The 25503-nt window shown below is 42.4% G+C and overlaps 1 protein-coding gene across 2 annotated transcripts in view; it reads left to right on the top strand.

Annotated features, from left to right (window-relative positions):
• The window catches only part of GRIN3A (glutamate ionotropic receptor NMDA type subunit 3A), a 156103-nt gene extending 135539 nt beyond the window's left edge, over window positions 1-20564 (top strand). For both annotated transcript variants that reach the window (XM_021066896.2, XM_021066903.2), the window contains 3 exons: window positions 10195-10359; window positions 11622-11698; window positions 16125-20564. In XM_021066896.2, the coding sequence (XP_020922555.2) occupies window positions 10195-10359; window positions 11622-11698; window positions 16125-16461 (579 nt within the window). In that variant the 3' untranslated portion in view covers window positions 16462-20564. The remainder of the gene's footprint in view (window positions 1-10194; window positions 10360-11621; window positions 11699-16124) is intronic.
• The last annotated feature ends 4939 nt before the right edge of the window (window positions 20565-25503 follow it).

The following is a 25503-nucleotide window of genomic DNA, read 5'->3' as shown; positions in this document are numbered from 1 at the left end:
GATAATATGAGCTAAAGAATGTTTTAAAAAAAGAGTCAATTTGATGGAAAATAAAATTTGCTTTATTTTGGAGGCCAGCAAGTGGGGGTAGGAGGGGCAGAAAGGGCAAACTTCTGTCCAAAGGCCAATGCTCTCCCCACAGACAACCAGGGGAGGGGCAAGACCTTTTAAATGGGAGTTTCAGGGATGTATAGGTGGAGGGAGGGAGCTACATGTAGCAACAGCACAGTCAGACCTGACAGTCATCCTGAAATTGGTCATGTAGTAGTCTGAACATCGTCATCTGGATTGTTTTTAAGTACATCTGGGTGGATTTGTTCCCATTTCTTTGAGGCCATTTCTCAAATTGTGGCAGCTTATGTCTTGGCTGCAAGTCTGGTCGTCCTGTAGTTAACTTCTTCCACCCAGTAGGGATTTCATTATCTACAAGGCAGCTCCCAGGATATGGTTCAGAATATTATCTATGGCCCTAAGGAGGAACTAAAGGTCCTTGCCTTTGCTTAATGACTAAACTAGTATTATTTGGTCTCATTCAACTGTTTTCTTTTGCTTCTGCATCTTCTCACTTCTCTGATTAACTTATTCTTTGGCCGAAGTTTCTCTACAGACAAAAGGCAGGCAGAAGACAGGTCGGGGAAGATCAGAGGGTCCTGCTCCATTTCACTGTGTTCCATTCTTTGGTAAAAAAAGCTCAAGGTGGACTGAAGTATTTGTTTTCTTTTTCTTTTCTTTTTTTTTTGAAAATAAAGCAACCAGTAAAACTACTTCTAAAAAATAAAGCAAATGATTATAAAACATCCCAACAACTGAAACAAGTTTCCAATAATCAAAGCAAATAGAGCCATGTAGAATTTTAAACATCTGTATAATAAATATAACTAGACAAAGCTAACAGGAAAACTTAAAGATGCAGAAACATATGTAATATGTTAGAAAAGAGGTTAATGGCTTTTTTCAGTAAAATTCCTTGCCTTTTCTAAAATGATTACCTGGGCAAAATATATAAATACGTAACTCACACATGTAGAAATAGGAGAAACAAATATTGAAAAGTAGCCACATTAATTGAATAAATGCAAATTGGAATAGTTTAAAAAGGAAGAAATGACTATTTGCAAAGCAAAGTTGGCATGGATGTGAGCATCCTATAAATTGGGGCATCTTGGGAATCATTGGGAATGGTTTTCACATGCCTGAGGACCAATCAAGAGGCACATATTGTCTGACCTGGTAATATCACCCATTGCAATATCTATCTCAAAGAAAGAATCAAAAATTATTTTTTAGGAGTTCCCAGTGGCTCAGTGGGTTATGAATCTAGCATTGTCACTGCTGTTCCTTGGGTTGCTGCTGTGGCATAGGTTTGATCCCTGGCCAGGGAACCTCAGCATGCCATGGGCACAGCCAAAAAAAAAAAGATTTTTTTAATGCTCTATGCAAAGGATTTTTTATTGTAGCAATGTTTATTATATATAATAAAGAAAGAAAATTTAAACACCTGACAGTTTGGAAGTAGTAGTCAAATCACAGTAAAATTATAGGTGAAAATATAAAGCCATTAATATTAATAAGTAAAATGACTGTGTAAACCCATTAATTTTAGAATATATTGTTTCTTAAGAAGCATAATTGTTGTATTAACATAGAGCTTACAACTCTAGAAACTATGTATGTATACGGTCATAGTTCAGAAGAAAAAAATGAAGAATTGAAAGTAATTGTTTACATAGTATAAGAATAATAGTTAATCACCCCAAAGTTAATTTTTAGAAATATTTTTGAGTTGTCCTATTAAATTAAGATTTTTCAAAAGACTGCGCAGCGGAGCTAGTGTAGCACCTTTAGCATCAGGTCTAAGCCTGAAACATGGTTACCCAAACCGAGAAGGGGAGGGGCTCTGGGAGCACCAGGAACAGAAAGGGGCACCTCCTCAGCACCATGGGCAGTGCCCTGGTGAGGAGCCATTAGACAGATTCCAGGTTGGAAGAGAGAGAGGTGCCACAGCTCCCAGGACCAGGGAAGCAGTGAGAAGTTCCTGCAGATCCTGATTTTAGTGTCCCATCTAGATTATATTCCTATCCAAATGTGTGAGCAATTTTAACTCCACTCATCACAGTGTCTCCCTGGATTTTGCAAATCATCTCTTTTGTTTCTTTTGTTAAACGTACTCTCTCAGATGGTCTTCATTGATGAGGAAGTTCCAGATTTTCTGAGTGAATATCTGCTCTCTCCCTTCTCATGACTCTTGTTATACTTTTTTATAAATCACAAATGATTACACTGCATGGTCTTACCCCACTGTCTCCAGCCAGGCAAACTCTCTCCTCTGGAGGCTGTTCTTGGTACCTCCGAAGCCCACTCCTCATGCAAGTGCAGGTCTCCATCTTCTGTCCCTGCCCCCAACCCGGACAGAGTTGTATGTACAGGCACAAGGAGTCTGCCAAGTTTTAATGAGCTCCTGCTCTTCTGGGCAACAAAAAGGAAATCTAGCTTTCAAGTCTGCTTCCTCCTCATCCTGCTTCCAAGTATCTAGGAGTTAATATTTCAAAAGCTTCACAACGTTTCTTGTCTTTACCTCTTACTAAAACCATTATTCCTCCCCCACCCAGGTCTCTTACTAAAGAAAAAGAAAATCATTTGGAACACCAGGATTTGGCTTTACACACTTGGAGGAGAAATCATCACACAAAGCTTAACACGTTAGATCAGTGAAAAATAAAAAGATTTCCCCTGGTTCTTATAGTCCTTTTGCTCTAGGGGAAAGTACCCAATAAGTTCGAGAAGTGTTGAGAGTAATTGTAACTAAGTTTTTTCAGGTATGTACTTCATGTGATAAATTCATTCAGTGTTCTCAGGAAAAATCATCTGTCTCAAATAGGTTATCGACATCTTGGAGCAGTTGATCAGTGCAGATTCTTTGGTTGCAAGCAACAGATTAATATAAGCAAGATAAAGGGGGTTATCGAAGGAATTGGGGGAGTTCCAGTTGTGGCTCAGCAGGTTAAGGACCCAACGTTGTCTCTGTGAGGATGTGGATTCATTCGATCCCTGGCCTTGCTCAGCATTGCCACAAGCCGTGGTGGCATAGGATACAGCCGCAGTTCCAATTCAGCCCCTAGCCTGGGAATGTCCATATGCCACAGGCGCGGCCCTAAAAAGAAAAAAAAAAAAAAAGAAAGAAAGAAAGAAAAAAAAAAGGAAGGATAAGCTCAATGTTTTGAGGTAAGAAGGAGAGTAACTGATGCCTCAGGAATCACAGGACTCTGGAACGTTAGTGGCTGGAAGTAGTGTCTGTGAGGCACTGACATTGGAAATGACTCTGTTCCAACCACTTTCAAAGTCAAATGTGTCTGCTTCAGATGCAAATTGGCTTACTTTGGGTCCCATGCTTGGCCTCCTGTGATAAGGATTGGGGAGCCTGTGAGTGGTAGACACCCCAAAACCACATGAAGTGGAGGAGGACAGTTCCCCAGGGGAAGGATCCCAAGCAAATAAAATCAATACAATATATTTCCAACACAAGCAAGCTGAAATTACTGCCTTCTACCTCCAACTTTTTACTTTATTAATTGTATTTTTCCTCCCAATTCACATTAGGTCCCCAGACTGAGGGATACTGGCATTAGGAAGTCAGGATGGCAAGTTTTCTCATCCATCCATTGAGAAGATCCATCTCTATCTTTCTCCTTCACGGAATTATTCTAAAACCTCCTGAAATACACAAAAGTGTTTGGCGGTTGGGGAGGATATATAAATTTACATCATCCCAAAAAAAGATTCTAGGAGTTCCTGCTGTGGTACAGTGGGTTAAGAATCTGACTGCAGTGGCTTAGGTCGCTGCAGAGGCATGGATTCAGTCCCTGGCCTGGCACAGTGGGTTAAAGGATTCAGTGTTGCCACAGCTATGGCATAGATCACAGCTATGGCTCAGATTCAGTACCTGGCCTGGGAACTTCTATTTGCCATGGATATGGCCATAAAATTCAAAAAATAAAAAAATAAAAAGATTCTAACTTTCATAAGGATTCATTCATTCATTCAAAAAATAGTTATTAAAAACCTAGTAAGTGCTAGTGCTCGCTTCAGCAGCACATATACTAAAACCTAGTCAGTGCTAGGCACTCCTCTAGGCAGTCAGGGTATGCTCTGGACAAAGTGGGCAAAATCCCTGGCTTCTTGGAGCTTACATTCTCCTCGAGGAGGAAAATAGGCAATAAACAAACGCATGTTATGTCAGGAGCAAACTAACACCAGGTAGGGGGTCCAGGAAAGAAAGGGGAAGGGTTTGCCCCCCTCCCTTTTTTTTTTTTGGCCTCATCCTTGGCATGTGGAAGTTCCGCAGCCAGGGATCCAACCTTAACTCTCTGAGACACCAGGGGATTCCAGGATTTGCCTTTTTAACCATAGTGTTTGGGGTAGACTTCACTGATAAATGACGTCTGAGCAGAGGCCTGAAGAAAATAAGGGAAAGAGCAATACTGATTCCTGGTGGAAGAATTTATAGACAGAGAGAACAGAAGATGAAAACCCTCAAGGAGGAACTGCTGGATGGTTTTTAAGGAAGTGTGAGGAAGCCCAAGCAGCAAAGCAGAGTAAAAGAGTGAGAGAAGAATATGAAGCTAGCAGTTGTGGGACTAAGTCATGTAAGGTCCTGTGGTCCTGTGTAAAGACTCTTTGTATGAGGCTGAAAACCATCACTGGATACTGAGCACAGGAGTGACATATTTTGAGAGTCATTGTCAGCCTTGCAGAAAACAGATTGAAGGGGTCAGGAGGCTGTTTCCGTGGTCTAGGTGAGAGATGATGGTGGCTTGGACCAGGGTGGTAGGTGGAGGTGGTGGGAAGTCATCAGATTCTGGACATACTTTGCAAATAATCTCCACAGCATTTGCAGACACAATAGTACTGGATGAAGAGAAAGAGAGGAATCAAAATTGCTCTAAGGTATTTGGCCTGAGAAATTGCAAGGATGGAGATTTGTTAAGATGGGAAAGACTGTGTGAAGAGGAGGTTTCAGGGAGGAAATTCAGAGGTAATTTTAATGTGTCAAGCTGGAGATGTCTATTAGATATGGATGAGTCAGGAGTTGGAAAAGATAAAAATTTGGAAGCCATTGGTAAGTACATTGTATTTAAAGCCATGAGTCTGGTTAAGAAAGTAAATGGAGCTAAAGAACTGAAGCTATGCCAGTGTTCACAGTCAGAAAGATGGGGCGGAAACAGCAAGAAGACTAAGGTAAAACAAAGAGAGAGGCTTCCCCAAAACATTGAAGAAAATACATCAAAGAGCATGAAATAATCAATGGTGTCCAAGTTAATGCATGAATAAGTCAAAAATCGACTATTGGATGTGGTGATGTGGAGGTCATTGTTGCCTTTGCCAGGATCCTAAGCTAGGTATTAAAAGCCTAATTGGAGTGCGTCCAAAAGCGAATGGAAGGAGAGGAATTGAAAGCAATGAGTACAGACTTTTTAGAGGACCAGAGAAATGGGCTAGTTGCTGTGTGGTGAGAGCTGTGGACTGGGGTCTAAGGAGGCTTAAATCATAGGATTTAACCAGTAACATCTGAGGCAAATATGACTGAAATACTTTAACTGCATTACTTGCTGGAGGTTTCAGAGTCTAGTCAGTTATCTCATCGGCTATGAGATGTTTTGAGGGTCCACAGCTGAGCAAGATGCCAAAGAGGGTTTAGCAGCAACAAAAGTGGTGGTCTTGGCTTCTACATGTCACTGGAAGCACCGACAATCGCGACAAAGACCACTCAGAACCTTTGGTAGTCAAAGCATCTCTCCATTTGAAGCTAGTCTGTTTCTGGAAATGTGTTGGCTAGTAAATTTACAGATAATAGGAGCCTTTTCTGTTATATGAGAAAAACAATAAAGAATTTCCACTTCAAAAAGCCCAACCAGTTTCCCTAAAAATCACTAAACCATTCTTAGACACTCACTAGTGTTTAAAATTGAATGCACAATGAATGGATTTCTATATATGATAGTCCAGCAATGATTCCTGCATAGTATGAAGCATTTAAAACACCAGTTCTTTAATGCTTAAGAAGTGGGTATTCATGTGTGCATAATGCAGAGTATGCTTTTCCTCCACAGTGCAATAAATGTGTACTAATGTAAATGAACAATAAAATAAAATGTTAAACATAACAAATATAAGTAACATTTAGCAAAATAAAATAAGCAAGCAAAGTGATTTTTGAATGTTACTTATTGGTTAACTGGGAATTTCCATTGTGGCTCAGTGGTAACGAACCCGACTGGCATCCTTGAGGACGCTGGTTCGATCCCTGGCCTCTCTTAGTGTGGGTTAAAGGATCTGGCTTTGCCGTTGAGCTGTGGTGTAGGTGGCAGATGCAGTTTGGATCCCACACTGCTGTGTCTGTGGCTGTGGCTGTAGCATAGTCTGGCAGCTGTAGCTCCAATTCGACCCCTAGCCTGATCTTGCATATGCCACAGGTGCAGTCCTAAAAAGCAAAAGAAACGAAGAGTTAAGTGAGTGAAATTGGGTGGGCTGGGGTGAGTCTGCAGGACTAAGTTAAGCCATAAATGCCTGAGATTTACCCATGGTTAAATCCTGGAACAGTCTTCTCTCCTTGGCTCTTGAGACTCCAGAAGTGTAGGGCTGTGAGCTATCAAATAAAGCTGCAGATGAAGCAATGGGATGAAGAAAACAAAAAACTTATTTCTCTTTGCATTTCTTTGCTGTCATTTATACAGCTCTTGACAACATGAGACCAGGCTGCGATTGCATTTCTGAGTGTGATGTTTCTACTCGTCACTTGCAACTGCAATCATTACTTTGTCTGCATCACTGGATTTAAAGCTTTGACACTGAATATTCATTGCTCCTCTTCTTCTTCCTCTGACCAAAGATAAATGCCAAGTTGAGCAAGTTCCACTCTATCAAATAAAAAGTTTTCACTTGATAATATGGGGCAGATGCACATATCTAATGCATGGCACACTGAAGCAGTGTGGCCCTCCAGGAAGAACAGCTGAATTACAGCTGCAGTCAGACATCTTATCATTCAGCATCAGACACAGCGTCAACATTGTCATTGGTGCCCACAGGCAGATTATAGCGGATTTTCAATTCAGATGCTGATTTTTGAATAAAATGTTTGCAAGTTATTACAGGGAATAGACAGTAAGAGTTCAGATAGCAAGGGATACCTGTAAATGGTGTTTGCTTGAAGGTGGTACAGGCTTTGGCAGTGCTGGATCCATAGCCAGGCTTCCCTATTTATTACCTTGTATGATCTTGGGTGCAGTAGTTAATGAGCCTCGGTTTCCTCAAGTGTGAAGTGGGGACAATAATACTTAACTTACAATGTTATTATAAGATTATAATATGCATATACGGTGTCTGGCACACAGATATTAAATCTAAGAAAAACAGCAACTATTTCTGCTAGTCTATAAGTATGTGATATAAACAACAGAAACTTGAAGAAAGAAATGGATAAAATAAACTGAATACAGCCTATTTGTTATTGGGGTCATAAGAGGAAATGAGACAATTATTTTTATGCAACAAGAGGGGAACACCATGCTTCTAAAGGCAGAATGATTCCAAATAAGTTACACTTTTCTTCTTCATCTTGGCAGCACCTTATAAGAAAGCAGCACCAGTCTGTTTAGTGTTTTGCTGAGTGTTTGATAGTGTTAGTGTTAAAATCCAAAATGAATTCCCCTGGTTGGTTCTTCATCCACAGCAGTAGTAACTGATTGTATCCTCTGTAATAGCCATATCCTGTGCACATTACAGCAGGTCCGTGCCAAGGTCTATTTTCAAACACCTCTGTATATATTTTCTGGTGGTCAGGTTGGTCATCACTTATACAGAGATGTCCCAGGAAAAGCCCTAGTTCCTGAGTAGCACTAGGGCCCCAAACACATCTCACTTTGTGTGTGTGTGTGTGTGTGTGTGTGTGTGTGTGTGTGTGTGTTTAGGGCTGCACCCTCGACACATGGAAATTCTAGCTAGGGCTCGAAGTGGAGCTATAGCCGCTGGCGTGTACCACAGCCACAGCAACTTGGGATCCGAGTTGTGTCTGTGACCTACACCACAACTCATGGCAATGCCAGATCCCTTAACCCACTGAGCGAGGTCAGGGATCAAACCTGCATCCTTACGGATACTAGTTGGGCTCGGCACTGCTGAGCCACGATGGGAACTCCTACCTCTCACCTTTCTTAAACGGCTTTCCTTGTTCACTAAGGCTGGGCTTCCTGCTTCATTCTCAGGTGGTCTGCTAGTTTTCCTGCCTGTGTCCCAGTCTCCTAGACCTGGTGCATGCTCTATCCCCCTACTCATCTCAGGTCTTTCCTTCTCCAGGGATTTTAGCACCTATTTTTGGTTCAAAGCCTCTGCTGTAGTAGCATCATGGAGGAAAAGAGGTTCCATGGCCCAGGCTTCCCCAAAGCCTTTAATCTCCAAGCTGTGCCTCTGAATCTTGGCCCCCAGATAGACTTCCTGGCACATCCCAGAGGTCTAGCCATTCCTGAACCATCCTGACGGGTGGCTGCTTCTTTAGGACTGGGGGTAGAGGTAGGGGTGGGGAGAATAAAAAGAAAACCCCTTCAAGAGGATAGGAGGATCACTCATGACTAGTCAAGTGAGGTGGTTAAGTGGATAGACTCTGGAGCCAGACTGCCTGGGTGTGAACACAGCTCTGACCTTTTCTAGTTATGAGACCTTGGACAAGTCACTTAACTCCTTTGTTCCTAAGTTTCCTCACCTGCAAAATAAAAGTAGTAATAGGACCTTCCTATGGGTCAATAGGAAGATTAAGCAAGTTGCTGTGTTGACATAGTGCTCAGAAGTATGTCTTGCACATATTAAGTGCTAAATAATTATCAATGATGATGATGACAATGACAACGACCACCAAAAGCCTCCGACAAAGAGATGACACCAGGCTGCTTAGCACTGGCTTGTTTGATCTTGGGGAATATGCTTTATCTAAGCTTGCCCAGTGCAGCCCTGTTTCTCCTTCAGGCCTTATGCTCCCTGCCCCTTTAGCACAGCCTTCTATTTCACAAGCCCCCAGATCACTGTGTCAGAAGCTTATGTCTTTCCTTCTTTGTTTCTGCTGCCCTCAGCTTAGAGTGCCTAACCCAAGCCTCAACATTCTACCTCTCTTCAAGTCTTATCTCATGAGCCAGCTTCTCCACAAAAGCCAGAAGGCATGGATCAATGTATCAGGGGGTATAAATATTTGCTTCCTTCCTAGACTCTATCTGATTGAAGGCAGGGGCATAACCCTCCTCCCTCTACCCCCTGATACTTGGAAGAGTGCCTGGCACATAGTAGGCACTAGCAAATGTTTTCTTTCTTCAGGATTGACTGGTCATTGATGTCAGTGACTGAATGATGCCTATTTCATAGAGACCTCATATAAATCACTTAGCAAAATGCCTGTCACAGATGTTAAAGTTATTTTATTTATGGTTGTTCCTATAATTGCCGCTGTTTTGTTGTACAGCAGAAAGAGCCCAAGCTTTGGAGCTAAACAAACATTGATTTATAGACCAGCTTTGTCACTTAAAAGCTGCAGGGACCTTAGTTTCCTCAAGTATGAATGGCAGTTATAATACCTATATCAGGGCACAAAAAGCAATCAACAAGTAGGTCCCTTCTCTTTATCCTCCATGGCTGTCCAATTTTATGACATGCCTCAATTTCCTTCACTTCTCTGGTCCCAAAAATGAGGACATTGAACTAGATGATCTCCATGTTTCCTGAAAGATCTGAATGTCAAAATTATTGAATTCATCATCTTTTCCCCTTAAATCTACTCTCAGTCCCTGAGAGACTTTCTTTCCTTGGTAACTATTCAGTGTTTTAATATATCAAGTTGTTTCAAATCTCAGTTTCTATCTCTATCTCTTAGTGTCTCTCTTGAGACCATAGAGTGGTCCAGACACAGGGCCTCTGCACGACTCTAGGGACCAGTCATACAATTGCACTGTATGTGAGGAGCACCCTGGGAATTGTGCCCTGCAGAAGCACCTAGTCCTAGCTGGATTCCCTTCACAGTGTAGAATAGTGAAGTCTACAGAGCACACAGAGGGACAGTGTCCAGCTTTCCTTGGGTCCAATAAAAAAGAATCTGCGTGTAAGAGTGGGAACAGGTGGTGCATCACATTCATGGCCTTTTCTTTCCTGTTCTGCCAGACTCTGCAAATGGGCATCAAACACTTCTCTGGACTCTTTGTGCTGTTGTGCATTGGATTTGGTCTGTCCATCTTGACCACCATTGGTGAGCACATAGTGTACTGGCTGCTGTTACCACGCATCAAGAATAAATCTAGGCTGCAATACTGGCTCCACACCAGTCAGGTGAGTGCCACCATTATCCTGCTGCAATATTCTTAAATGTTAGAGTTCCCAGAGAGGGAAGAATCCAGTGCCCCAAGTCAGACTGACAGATGCCAAGTTACCAAGAGAACCAGGGTGGTATAGACACTCTCACCATACTATCTTGTTTAATTCATTTGCCCCTTAAATTAAGCTATCCCATAATGCTCCTTCCTTTCACACAACCCTGCACTGTTGCTCACAGTGGAAGCAACAGCATTGTTTTGAACCTGGCTTCATTTACGATAATCTGAAGAGATGGTGTGAACGATGGATTCTTTTCTTGCCAAATTGAAACCCATTAAATGAGCTTGAAGTCCCTCTTTTCCTTTAGATGAACCCACAGGCCCCTGTTCTTTCTGCATTTTAAATGGTCCAGAGCTTTGAAGTCCACTGGTGCCAAGACTAAAGCTCATAGCATCGAAGTTCCTCTTGTGTATTCCAGACACCTGCACACTCACTTACAGGGAGAACTGAAACTGTCGGGCAGAACTCCATTCACACTCCTTGCATATCTCGACCCAAAGGCCACTGGCATTGAGAACCAAAATATACCCAGAAGGCTTCTTACTGATGAAGGGGGTCTCGCCAAGGCATCAGTCCTCCCTGAGCTCGGTGAGAGGTGAGGCGGGGGAAGCCAGCCTGACCTCCCAGATGGATTCCCTCTTGCCTCCCATCACTGCTTTCAGCAGTAAGGCTGCCATTGTGCCATCTTTGCCCCATTCATCTGTTTCGCCCTCTGCTATTAACACACCACTTTATCTTCTAGAGCGGTCACTATCATTGGTTGGGTTACAGTGGAACCCCGTTCTTCCTACTTTCATCCTAGGACCTCTTACAACTGATCCTTTCCATTGTATGTTCACACAGTTAGTTTCATTCTCAGTTCTTCCCTTGTTTTCACTGCTAAGAAGTGAAACTTAAGTTTTTGACACCTTTAGCAATTGTATAAGGCCCTTTGCCACACTTTATAACTTTTTTATATCACATAACGTTTTTACAACTCAGAGCATTTCTTAGGCTCCTATCGAATTACTTTTTTCCCCTCCAGGTAGGATAACTTATAATTAGAATTCTTATTCTCTTGAGAATTGGGACTGAATACTGATCTGTTTGGGGGCATCCCTGGAAATTTATTGAGAGGCCAAGGTTTGTAGTGATGAGATTAAATCTTAGGGGGTACTTTGTCCCATGGATGTGTGTTTCTAATAACCTCTATGTTTTGAATCTGCTCTTTTCACCAGAGATTACATAGAGCACTAAACACATCATTTGTAGAGGAAAAGCAGCAGCGTTTCAAGACTAAACGTGTGGAAAAGAGGTAAGAAGAGGCCAGTGCCAGGTGTCATTTATATCTGTTAAAAATCCAGAGATGTGACTGAGACTCCATGCTTAAGAGGGAAACTAGGATAATAAATTCAAATCAGGATCAAGTTGTTGATAAACACATTCAGTAAAAATATGTGGTTTCAAAGAGAAATAAAACAGACAAAATAGAAAATAACATCTATACATAGATGGGCACTGAAATTCAGTAGAGGCGATATATTTTGTGGTTGAAGTGCAGCTATGATCTCTAGAGTCAAGCATTTGGGTTCAAATTCTGACCAACACTTACAATATATGTGGCCTTGGGCAAGTCATTTATTTAACCTTTTTGAAACTGTTTCCTCATTAGTAAAAATGAGATAGAGTACCTACTTTCTAGAGATACTGTAAGGATTAAATGTAGTAATACATATAAAGCCCTGAAAACAACGCTATTTTAGGTATTATTACTGTGTACAAAATACAAGTCTTAATTCTTAAGTACTTCAGGCAATTAATTTCATGCAATATTGCCCTTATGGCATGTTTCCTCTCCCAGCTCCTTTCCAGCACTCAGGAATATTTGACATATGCAACAGACGTGTTCTGCTTAATCCATTTCCTGGCACTATTACTACAAACTCCCCAGAAAAGAGCATCTCATTAATAGGAAGTATCAAACATTAAATGCATAGATGACATTTGAAAATTGAAATTTCCCACCTTCCCCACATCCAGTCTGTGGATGACTGTGGCCTCATTCATGGTGGCAAAAGATGCCAGAAGTTATCTGGGTCTAGTACCTGGCTGGCCTCGGTTGCGTGCTGCCTAAAGTGACCTCCTGATTCTTTATGTTCAGAGGCCTCCGTTTATGGCCCCAGTAACTCCAAGCCACCCCTGTCATCTATGGCAGACCCTCAGGTCCAAGCTTGGCTTTCTGGGTAATCTTGAAATCCGACACTCAAATTTCTCCTTCACAATAAAGGAAAAGGAAAAGGGGTTGGAAAATGTGATTCCTTTTTACTGTCTGTACCTCCTTGGGGATTGCCACAGTTGCTGTCTCTGCAATTTGCATGGAGCTTGACAGACTCATTTCCGTTATCTCTTAACGCCTCTCTTTCTAGTCAGTGAGCACATCCGCCTCCCTCACAGTCTGTGGTATTCCTGTATCACACTGCAACCTCGTCAGCAGCAAGCTGCAGACTGATCAGGTCACAGCTGTTCTATGATGTGTTATGTATATTTTTTCTATAATTATTTTTGACATAAAGTTTTAACCAAAGAGGAACACAAGAAGACATAGTGGCAAAGACACCACCTCATAATAACAAAGCATTTGTTTTCTAGACATAATAGAAACAGGAAGCTGCCAGTGATCCCATTTCCAACTGTGATATGACTCCTGTTCACATCTCTCTCACCACAATTCAGAACCAAATGTGTCTTTCACTCATCTTACCCATTTTTCTTGATAGAGTCCCTTCTGAAATGCCTTATTTTGAGGAGGCCCTAAGGCAACATGCCCTCATGGCTCACTGGGCCCCTATTTCCTATGCTACCTCCCTACAACCCAGCACTCACCTATAACCTTTCAAACATCGTGTTTGAGGTCCCACAGCTGTCACACCTCATCTGAATAGTCTAATTGAGTAATGAACCTCGATGTTACAAAATTGCCCTGTGGAAGCTTTTTAGTGTTAAATAGAGTTAACTCACTTGTCACCTTACACTGTATGGCTGAGGAAAGCCTAATATAAAACACAGCTGAAACACTGTAGAGGCCAGCAATACAACATGTTCATTTCTTCCAGTTAGACACCAGATCTGATACGGAACGTCTGTCACCTTGCATTCATAGGTGGCTCAGAGCCACATGTCAGTCATCACAGTATTTGTGATGCTAGCACACGGAACTTGTCATGGAATCCGTATTTTGCTTATTCTTCTATAATATATTGCTAGATATATGTACAAAGCTATGGAGAAAACCAGATTGGCTATTTCTACTTGCCTGGAGATTTCAGAAAAATGTGTTAATGCCCACCTCTGAGGTTTTTCCCTTCTCTGAATTATTCCTTGATCTGAGAGTTAGGTCTACTGGCTTGAAAACTCTCTCCCTCTTTTATTTTGGAAGACTATCAATGGAAATGCCTGTATCTACTATGACTCGACGTCCTTTCTGTGTGCTTCAAATTTATTGAGTGAATAAAACGATTACTGAGTTATTGACATACGTGTTTGAGGAAAGGCCTGGAGAAATCTTGGGCCATAATACAAAAGTAGATACTGCTTCTTTTTTATTTAAAGCAGAAGAAAGAAGAAGATATTGTAAAAGGATATATATATATTCACTCCTTGGTTTATTCAACATGCGATTTCATGTAAATTTTGGTCTGTCCTTCACGCCACTGGGTTTCCAAGAAACCCCCCACCCTTCCCACTTTTTCTCTTTCCTCTCAAGATAAACAAAAATTGTAAACCATGTAACACACACCACAAATAAGATTGTTTTGAAATTATTCAAACTCAATAGGAAAAGATTTGAAGGAAAAATTAAAGGGAACTGAAAGGCTAGAAGGAGAATTAAAACCACACCTCTGACGCAGTGTAAAGCCAATGGAGCTGTAAGTGGGTTTATTACAGAACTTTTACCCAGCCCAGCACACATGAAAGCTGGGCTCTGGTGCCCTTGTTCATTCATATGAGACTTAAACCATGAGAGATGTTAAAGAACTGCCGGGTGGTCTGGAATGTGTTTGTTTTAAAGGCTGAGACACTTATCAGTCGGTTTTTTCTGTTTGAGAAATTCTTTCAAGTTGTAATGTTTTAAACACGGAGTTGCTTATGAACCTGTAGGTCAGCTGTGCAGTCTTCTAATCTGGACCGAACATGGCTGATCATGGCCACATTGGGGCATATGTCTGCAGCCAGCTTGTGGGAAAGGGGAGAGCAGCAGAGGGTTGGCTGGTCTAGGATGGCCTCAGCTGATCATCCAGGAAGACTGGGGACTCTCTCCAATGGTCTATTGTCAACCAGAAGACTAGTCTGGACTGGTTCCCACTGCAGCAGCAGGTTGCTGAGAGAAGCAGTGGAAGTATGCCAGGCTTGGAACTGCCACTTCTGCCACTCTCTGTTGGCCAGAACCAGTCATGAGACCAGACAAATTTCAAGTGGGAGGGAAAGCAGACTTTCCTCCTTGTATCCCCCTTGATAAGAATGAGCTGCAAAGTCACATTACAGAGCAATCTGGATGAAAAGAAGAACAAAGGATTATGACCATTTTTGCAGTCTACCATGGGGCAAAATGAAACAGAATCACCCTGTTAAGTTCTTGTGTTTTTGTTCTTATCCATGTAACTGAATCAACACTTTATTTTCCCTCCCTTTTCCCCTCCCCCTGCAGGTCCTCCCCTTCACCTCCTGCTAAGTAAGAGTCCAGGAATAAAGTCTTGATTCAGTAACATGGATGGGAACCAAGACACAAGAACTTAATAGAGTGTTTCTGTTTTGTTTTGTCCTGTGGTAGATTGCAAATGTGGTCATAGTCCTCCTGCCCCTACCTTCCCCTGCAACGAAGCTGGAAGAAATCAGCAACCGTGCTTAGGACTCTATCTGTTCTTGTAGCAAGAAACTCTTCTCATTGCATCTGACTGTCCAAATGTATTTCAGAAACCAGACCCCTTGACCTGTGCCAAAACAGCTCTTTTGCTCTGTACAGCCATCTCAGTGATGGTGGTAGGTGGCATGACACCAAGCCTGAAAGACGATTGCGAATCTGCTTCTATTTGACATCCATTGTTCCAGAAAGAACTTGAGGCTTTCTGGGTCTGTTTGTTTGTTTGTTTGTTTTTAAGCTTCAAACCTCAGCTGTCATTCTCAATTCACAAAATCATCCCTATAATGGGAAACTTTTTGTGAAACCTGCTGCTTAGATACTTTTATTCTCCTCCAACTCAACTGGTAAGAATTAGGGTTGTCCTACGGGACTCAGGATGAGTTGTATTGGCGTATCTATTAGCAGGCCCATGCTTAGAGTCCAGCAGCTGAGTCAACTGAACCTCACTTCTGCCAAAGCACAATCTTTAGAGCCATAGAGTGTTTCAAGGCAGTGCAGCTTTCTGAGCCTCAGTGACAAGAAGGTAACAGAAAAGCATCTAAGATTCTTCACAAAAGAATGTACCACACCCTGATCCATCAGCCCTCCAGGTGACACACCCATTCCAGTTTCAGGGCAACGTGAGACTTGTTGAGATTGTGAACTTGAGTTGAAAGGAACTGTATTGGCTCCTTTTGTCCCCTTGACACTTCAGCAGACCCGCTGACCACAGCTTTATGACCCCGTCTCTACCTGTGTTCACAGGAAGTGGCTCACAGATGGGAACAGCACTTTGAGAGCTGCAGAGTAGAAGGGTGACCTAAAGTGTCTCTTGGTTTCCTAGGTCCAACATGGGACCCCGTCAGCTCGCTGTGTGGAATACTTCCAATCTGAGTCATGACCAACGACGAAAATACATCTTCAGTGATGAGGGAGGACAAAACCAGCCGGGCCTGCGGACCCACCATGACATCCCTCTCCCACAAAGAGGAGAGCTCCCTGCCTCCCTGACCACCAATGGGAAAGCAGCCTCCCTAAACGGGGCTCGGAACTCAGTGATGCAGGAGCTCTCAGAGCTGGAGAAGCAGATTCAGGTGATCCGGCAGGAGCTGCAGCTGGCCATGAGCCGGAAAACGGAGCTGGAAGAATATCAAAGGACAAATCGGACTTGTGAGCCCTAAGTGGCCATGCTGCTCCCCTTTCTCAGTTCCTGACCTTCCTCTAAGCGCTTGAGACTTTGTAAGGCTCTTTTGTAACTACTCTCCAAGGTGTGGGGAAGCTAAGGTCTAGGTCTTCTTGGACTTCAAGTCTTCTTGGAGGTCAAGTCTGCTCCCTCTAGCCTGCAAAGCAGCAGCCAGTCTTCTCAAGCTCACTCCTAGGTGTCCAGGGTAGGAGTCTTTATCAGAGCAAAAATCTTAAATTAGACAGGAGTAAATGTTGTATGAGGAATCTGTGAATAACCAGACAGCCCCCACTCCTGCGAACCTTTTTACCAGGTGCCACAGTAATATTTCTGTTTTTTGGCCCTTTCTCTGCACTATCAACAACAGGAGATAAAACTGATACTCATACCTGTGTCTTACCGGGTTGTTGGTTTTGACCTCAGTATAGAGCAAGGTTATCCAGGATTGCTAGCTTTTGCTACAACTCCCCAGTCTAGGTTTGTTCCTGCATTCTTCTGGAGCCAGGGAAGAGCTAGAAAAACTTAGGACAGAGAGGTGAGTACTTAAAATAATTAAATGAACATGTTCATTTCCCAGCAGGCCAGGACTGATTGGATCAGGCAAGAGCCATGTTTTTGAAAGGGTCCTGGATCTCCAACACCATCCTATCATTTAGTAGGAAGCTGTTCATGTGCCACTATGAAAGGGGCCCAGGATGTGGTGAGTGGGAGAAGAGGACAGGCAGACAAGGCATTAAAAATGTGCACCAGGAGTTCCCTTGTGGTGCATCAGGTTAAGCACCTGATGTGTCACTGCAGTGGCTTGGGTTGCTGCTGTGGCTCAGGTTCAGTCCCTGACCCAGGAACAGCCACATCCCCTGTGTGCACCAAAAAATAAAATGTACACCATGCTTTTCAAACAAAAGCTCTGGGCCAGAAAAGCAGTTTGGTTAAGGAATGAATAGAACTATACTTCTAATCTAAGCATCTCCACTGTAGTGTGTGCCTTTCATAAAGGAAAAAAGAGAAAAGAAAAGCAAGGCTATGGCCTCAGGATGAAACTGGAACATCCCTGCTAATTGCCTGCAGAGGACATGTGAGCTGGCACTGTGGGTTAAGGGAAAATGTTCTGCAGACCATATACTATGCTCTTTCCAGATCGGCAGTCACATGAGTCTTAGCTATAGGAATCTCAGAAGTGATCCTCAAGCCTGTAAACATCACATGCTTCAACACTGAGGAATGTGCCCTGTGCTTTTCATGTTTGTGTGGATAACTACCAGGTCAGTGTCCCAGCTTCACAGCCACTCACCTGTGAGAAGCTCTGAGCAGGCTTTGGTCCCTTTGATTCTCCCCCAGGCCCCATCTAATGCCCTCAAGTGACTGATGGGAGTAAGCTCTTTGCCCTCTCTCGAGGCAGCCCTTTCCCAGTGTGCAATGGCTTGGATGTGCAGAAAGGGAAAGGAATGTGGGAACCACAGAACTTCAGTTGCCAGTATTAGTATAGATAGGAATCACCTAGGAACTCAGAATGCTGACTGCCAGGGCTCTTCCCCAGAAGATGGGGCCTGAAAGGAGGTGGATGTGGGCTTAGGAACCTCCTGTTACCAACACCCCCAGGAGAATGACATGTGGTTCAAAATTACTCTTCAAGGAACACTGTTCTAAAAGTTTGGCTGCTCCAGGCATGGGGAGAAATGAGAAGAAAGCCATTCTGAGAGTTTCTCAAACTTGAGGACACACCATCTGCTGATTCACTACCCACACAGCCGCCCCCACCCCAGGGCACCATTAGGACTAGACTTCCTTGTCTGTCAGTTACTGGTTTTATCTTCTAGTGTCATCTTTGCTCCATCCACCCCAGTCACCTTGAAGACCCAGTGAGGTCTTTCGCCTTGTGAAGCACTGTGCTCTGAGCTGCAGATCAGTGGCAAGGCTCCTCATCCACAAAGTTTCTTCCCCTACTTTTGGATGCAGTCCCTGCATTTCTAAGACCTCTCTGGTCCCCCAGGGAAAGATAACACTTTACGCTACAATTGGATAACACTTTAGCAATTAGTTAATTGTCTCAGAAAGTCCTGGGGTGAGTAGCCGCAGAGATACTGATGAGGGAAGCGGGAAGGCTCTAAAGCTATTCACCATCCTCTTAGATGAAACAGTTCAACAATAAGGGAACAGTGAGCCCTGGAGACGGAAAGGACAACTGGCTGTGAAATGCCCATCCTCCCATGTCTTCATCCTAGACCCAGAAGCAGGTTTGCAACTGCTTTTGGAAAACTGTGGCCCTTAGCCGTCCTTACCCATCTGCAGCAGCTAAGGATGCTCTAGAGCGTCTGCCATCATGCTCTGCACCGCTAACCTCTGCATAGTCTGAAAGGCCAATGTACAGGTGTACCTCAACTCAGAACAGCCACGCTCCTAATGTTGAACATGGACATTTTTATAACTCAGTGCACATTCTGATTGTACCTGAGAAGCTAGCTATTTAAAGGAACCCAGAGGTGAATTCTTTTGTAAAGAATCCTTTTGTATTGCAATCAATTAATCCCTTAATGTATCTGTTTTGTAAGTTTGGACTTTTGTACATTGGGTTTACCTTAAGCTTCTCTCCTGAGGCATTCTGAGCAGCGGTGGTTAACATGCCAGACCATTCTGCCTATCCACAATGTAGATGACCAGGGCATGGCTCCTTCAGTATCTTCTGCGGAACTACCTTGGCCAAAACTGTGGCCAGGATGCGGCAAGAAGCAGCAGGGGCTGAAAGCAGGCTTACTGCCAGCAGTATTGCTTGAAATGCCTCCATGTTCTGGATAAAGAAAAACAAAGCTTAATTGCTTGTGGTGAAATGAAGCAGTCTCCCTGTTAAGTAGCAGTGGTTATTTTTATTGGTAGTAATTGAACAGTGTTTTGCAATTTGTGAAACAGTGTGTTGTGTTCTGTAAAAAGATTTCATGAAATGGTGGGTCCTTTGAAACCCTCCTTCCTGTTCTGCTCCACCTCTGTTCTCTCAACCCCCCTCAGGCTCAAAAAATACAAAGATCACAAGTCTTCAGGTAGAGAGTGGTTTTCTAGTAAAGAAGAAAGAGATAAGGAAGGCTACCTTGCCTCCTCTTGTGGGCTCCTATTTCATGAGATCAGGTAGTCTTCCATTTTTTTCCAAGCCCTCTGATGCCTGGAAACTGGGAACACAATAAGCCAGCTGTGTCACACATCCCAACCCTGTTTTCCAAGGGGGAATTTCTGGCACAGGAAGCATCTAATAAAGTAGGAATGGGCCAGTTGGAACAGATGAGGCTACTAGTTCATGTAAATAATAACAGTAGGGCTCCAGAGTGTGGGTGCCCAAGGTGAAGGAGCAGGGGGATCCCTCTATTAAAGACAAGTTGGAAGAATGGCTGGGACAGACAACTGAGGCAGCCACAGGGACCCAATCAGCTGAGGTTTTTAACAACATGCCTGGAGATGACTCTCTGTTATTCATGGATCTTGCTGTCACACAAACCTTAGAGAGGAGCTGCTGCTTCCATGCCAACCCACTAAGTGGTAAGTGGAGCGGCTGCCAAGCAAGACAGAGCTATGTCATCTGGGCAACGGACTTCCCAGGGCTGGTGCTGGGTCTGTTAGAGCTCTGGAGCTGGTAAGCCCTTCCTCTGTGTGCATAAAGACTGAAGGGGAAAGAAACCACTTCATAGTCTCTCTTCCTCCCAACTCATATTTTGATAGGTAAACTGGAAAATCCACCCAGTCCCTAGAAGAAACTTTCTAGTCATTGAAACCACTTCACTCTGCAATGTTTATTCCTTTCTTCACTTACCCACACCCATCAAATCCAGGATTTCCTCATTCTTTTAAATTTAGTTCCTAATTGTTTTATGACAATAACATACCTATAAGTATTTTCTTAAGGTTTGTAAAGTGTTTGCATTGTGTCTTCATTTGAATGTGTTTGCAATCGCTCCGCTCCAGGAAGAACTGAAATGCTGTGTTGTGAGCATGAAGTGAACAGGCTGTTTTGCTCCAGCCACTTTTCTTGTACAATCACGTGGATGGACTAGATGCCCTCAGGTCTTTTCCATCTTCAGTTTCTATGACTGTGGAATAAATGTTCAGATAGAAACTTCACTTCCAGATGTACTGCTGGCACTCATTGTCTTTGGGGATCCTAACAGGACACCCAGCGATGCTGTGACTTAAGCTTGTTTCTTCGGTATAGTCCAAAGTAGCACAAAATACACTGAGCAAACTCAGGGCCTTGGCATCATGAAGTTAAACTGACATAGCTTCGTCTGAGAGACATTTTAGGCAAAGCCACAATATTAAGAGATCTCTGAAAAACTCTGCCTTGACCACACTCACTTAGTAATTCAACAAACATTTGCTAAACAACACAGGTGACAAGTGCTAGAGTCACATTTGTGAATAACATGGGCATGGTGTCAGACCTCAGGGACCTTCTCATAATATGTCCTTTTCACAACCTGTAAACCAAGAGCGCTATCATAGCTAACATCTACTGAGCACCCATATTAGCAACTGTGATCTCATTTAATCTTCATTGCAACTCCATGATAGGTACTCTAGACTTAGTCTAGAGTAGATCAACTAGACCTCTAGTTTATAGATGGAAAGACTAAGGGTCAGGGAATGATGTGAGTTGCCCACAATCACAGAGCTAATAAGAGTAGTGGCAGAGATTCATAAGCTAGCAGTTCAATTCCAAAACAATCATATTATAATGTCAGAATACTGCTTACTGGCTTATAACTTCCTCTTCTCCCTCCAGTCTTTCTGCCATATTGCCTCCCATCCATATTTCAGCCTGACCCCCAGCTCCAGAGAAAGCTGATATGGTAACTGCACCCATCTTGGACCATTGAACTCAACACTGTAGTCCTTGAGTCTCACAGAAACAGTGTTTCAGTCATTTCTTTTTGCTTTCTAATCCAACCAAGAACTGGTCCAAACACCATTGCAAACCACTCAGCAGGTCTGCAGTCTCAGGCATTTTGCAATTAGCTGCTGGCAAACTTTTCCACCACGAATCTGCTAGCTAGATGCTTTCTTTATACAATCTTTTGGCATGTACCCAAATCAAACTTTGTAAAAATATAAACCTACTATAGCCCGGTTCAATCACCAACTACCTAAGTCTATTTTGTACCACTTAGTCATTCTTTTTTGGCAGGAGTGAGAATACCCTTGGCATACAGAAGTTCCCAGGCCAGGAATCCAACCCAAGTCACGGCAGTGACAACACCAAATCCTTAACTGCTTGGCCGCTAGGAAACTCTGTGTCATTCATTTTTTGGATGCTTATTTTGAGCTAGCCATTGGGCTTGCTACAGAAAGATACAAAGCAAATTCTGATCCCGTGGAGTTCAGCCTGGGTGGGGGACACAAACTGGAAAAACAATGGGGCATGTACGCTGATAAACGCACATTGGGTACTACAGGAGCAAAGAAGACACTTGCCTGTGTGTGTGTGTCTGTGTGCGTGCATGTGCATGCACTGAAGACACTGAGTAGAGGGTAACAGGAATCCCAGGTAAAAGAAATAGCACGTGCAGTTCTGGAGCTGGAAACTACAGCAATCAAGGTACTTAGGAACATCAAAGAGTTCAACATAACAGAAACATAAAGCACAAGGTAAGTGGAAAGAAATAAGGACAAGAAAGAGAAAAGCAGAGACAGGATCACTGTGCTAAACTGGATTTGTATCCTCAAGACTATAGGGACCACTAAAGGATTTTAAGCTGAAAATGGATATGTGAAAAGATCAGCATCCTCAGCACTCAATGGAACTGACTGTCACATGCATTCAGTTGGTTTGTAGGGCAATGACCAAATGAAGTTAACTTTTTGATATTCCGGAATTACTTGGCCATGACATCACTAGGAGACATGGACTTAGAGACAGACATAGATAAACACACATGGCCTAGATGCCAAAAAAATTATCAATCTTGTTTTTCCTAGAAACAGGAAGAAAATGAAGAAGGAAACACTGACCTCTCAATTTATGTGCAAGATGCTATTTTGAGCATTTACTAGATTTTAGGCATTATACTAGATATTTTGTACATATTGACTCATTTCATCCTCAGTCCTATAATACAGTTATTATTTTATAGATGAAGAAACTGAAACATTGCTAAAGTTAACTTACTAAGTGGTAGGGCCATTCCCACTCAAGTCTAACTTTGTAGGAAACACGTTTAGCACAGCTCTTGAAATCACAAAAAGCACTCCACAAATGCATAAATGCGTTGGGTGAGCAAGGAACAATCTAAGATCCTTTTGGCTCAATTCTACTCTAGAACAAAGTGCTATGGGAACTCTCAATGAACAGGGAAATAAAATTTAGTCCTAATCTAGAGCTTGCAAAGAGGTCCTAACTCAAATTAGAACAACTGAGGATAAATATACTAGGTTTACAGAAGTCTTCAGAAAGACTTCAAAAAGACACAGAAAGTATTTTCATTTATTATCTCCTTGATGACAGGAACTCTTTGGTACAGGTGTCCACTTAAGGCAAAAGAAAAAACTGGAGGTCAGATTGTCACAATTTGATTCTGCTTTTAAACTGAATGACCTTGGAGCCTGTTTCCTCATCTCTAAAATAGGGACATGGTTTGAGTCCCTTTGCAATTCTTATATTCTAGGTTTCAAGCCATTACACTCCACAGATTTCAGTAATGTGAACTCCTCAGAGCATGTCACTATTGTATTAACATGAACATGCTATGGTTCCAATTTTGTCTACAATTTCCCTCCAAAAAAAAAAAGGCTAAATCTGTAATAAGAGAAGCCCTAGCTATCACAAGTTGCCTCCAACAGTGGTGTTAGTTTCAGAATTCATTTCAATTCCTTTTGTTATTGCCACAAATGAAATTTAAAATGCAGTCATGTATTTTAGGATAATCCAAATTTAAAGAGTGTATCTCAGTATGAGGAAAGGTTGTTTCCACTGAGAGGGTAGAAAAAAGGAATATCTGAATTCACTCATTGGTCCAATAAAACAGACTTCTGTAGATTTGTTAGCAGAAGCAGGAGCTGAATTAACTTAAGCATGCAAACCTTTGCTGAGGATCATGTGCCAGGCCCTCTGCTGGATACTGGGGATTTGATTGCTAAAACACTGTCCTTTGCATGTCCTGACTTTAGTCATTGTGAGGTATGCTATAAATATAGACCTTAATAACTAATGTTCAAAGGAGACCAAATTGGGCAGAAATCCCCAGAAGGTAAAGCCCAATGTTTCCTTATGGTGGAATAACTGCAGATCTAGGAAAATTTTGAGTTATTTCCATGCCTGGATTCCTACTGTGTAAACCAAATCCAACTTAGATGTAATCCACCAATGTTCTACCTACTCTCAGCATAGCTGTCTTATGTCAGGCAGGTTAGACTTTACGGTAAGAATTAGTTATAACTTACCCACTGGTATTTGGGTTTAATCAGTGAATTAACAGTTCTCAGGGAAAAACCTTAGGGACCAAAATTTAAAGCCATTCCATACCACTCAAGTGGCACATCCACAGGATTATGTGGACACAACTTCTACCCTTGAAGAACAAAGATGCCTGTGGATCTGGACAGAGAATAAGAAAAAAACAAGGAATCCCAGTAGAAATTCATGTAAGAATGCAACTGCCAACAGAAACAGCTGAACATATTTGAAAAAGATCTCTAGAGCAGCAATTAAGAAGGTAAGAGCCAAGCCATGCAGTTAAGGCATACACCTTAGGGTACAACAACCCTGATCTTGGTCCAGATTGCTGAGACAATTTCCAAAGTAACAACTAAAGAAAAAAGAGTAAGAAACCATTTCTACAACACCTGAAATGTTTTAAAAAACAGAAGGGGGGGGACTCTAGTAATTCCACAATCATCTTTAAAACTGGCATTGATAGGCATTACTTTCAAGAAAATCTCTTTTTGAAAATCTCTATGGATCAAGAGCAGTGATTAACTTTCTTAGTATTTGTTAAAATTCAAACTTCCTTTAAGAAATTTTGATCCTTTAAGGATCTTTTGCAGATCTAAAGAAAAGCTATGAATAATGTACTCACAACACAGCAAAATTTAGTATACTATTTGTGGGTATTCCTGAAGCCCATTCATTAGCCTCTTCTGTAATAGGAAGCCAGAATGCCCCAAATCACCACTGGTTTTGGTCGTTATCTAAAAATGACTTTAAGAGTTCCTCTTGTGTTGCCTGGGCCTCAAACTAATTGGAACTAGGGGATCTTTCTAGCTAAAGGAACTCCCCTCCCCCAAATCCAGCTTCCCATGGGACAGTGGTGTTTTTCAGGCTCCCTTATCCCTTAGTGCTGAGATGCTGGCTTTCTTAGTCAAGCATCATCAACAGTTAATAAACCTAAACCACCACTGCCCAAGCAGTCTATTTGTGCTCCAATCTACAAACTTAAGCCCATGCTTCTCCTATAAGAGAAGAGCAAGGAAAAGGTGCCTATTAATGAATGCAGATGCACTATATACCTAGGAGCAGGGCTGGACCCCCCTCATGGATGTGTATGTGTGTTGGGTAGAGGGGGTACGGGGATCAAGAGACCTGTGATTTCTTTGATGACACTGTAAGATTCCCTAATTTGACTCGTTTCTTAACCCATACCACATGACTCTGGAACTCATGGCAAGTCATGCTGATTAGAGACAGTGACCACCAAAGGACATGGAATTTGCCCTTACTTACCCATCTTCTAAGAAAGGCGGTGATCAAGAAGGGATCCATTTCATACAACTCTTTAGCACAGATATGGAAGTCGTCTGGCTTGCTAGTTACCATAAAATTTGTCATTCAAGTTGCCGTAAAACTTGTAATTCAATAACTCTCAAAACTAAAGTACCCAGCAGTCTGATACCCCTTGGAAAACAAATCACAATCTCTTATCCCCCTGGTGAACTATGAAAAAGAACTACATAGTCAAAAAAATTGTCATCTTTTAGGCAGGGTTTCTCCCCAGAACAAATTCAATAAAACTGGCATAAAAGCATTTCAATTAATCAGAGAAATAAATACTGCTAGCCTCTTAATCTA

The sequence above is a fragment of the Sus scrofa genome, chromosome 1, assembly GCF_054392235.1.
Source record: "Sus scrofa isolate SSC_HxYL_T2T_F1_AM1 chromosome 1, Sscrofa_HxYL_maternal_Yorkshire_Landrace_v2.0, whole genome shotgun sequence".
NCBI classification, from domain to species: Eukaryota; Metazoa; Chordata; class Mammalia; order Artiodactyla; family Suidae; genus Sus; species Sus scrofa.
This window is presented reverse-complemented; position numbering and strand designations above follow the sequence as displayed.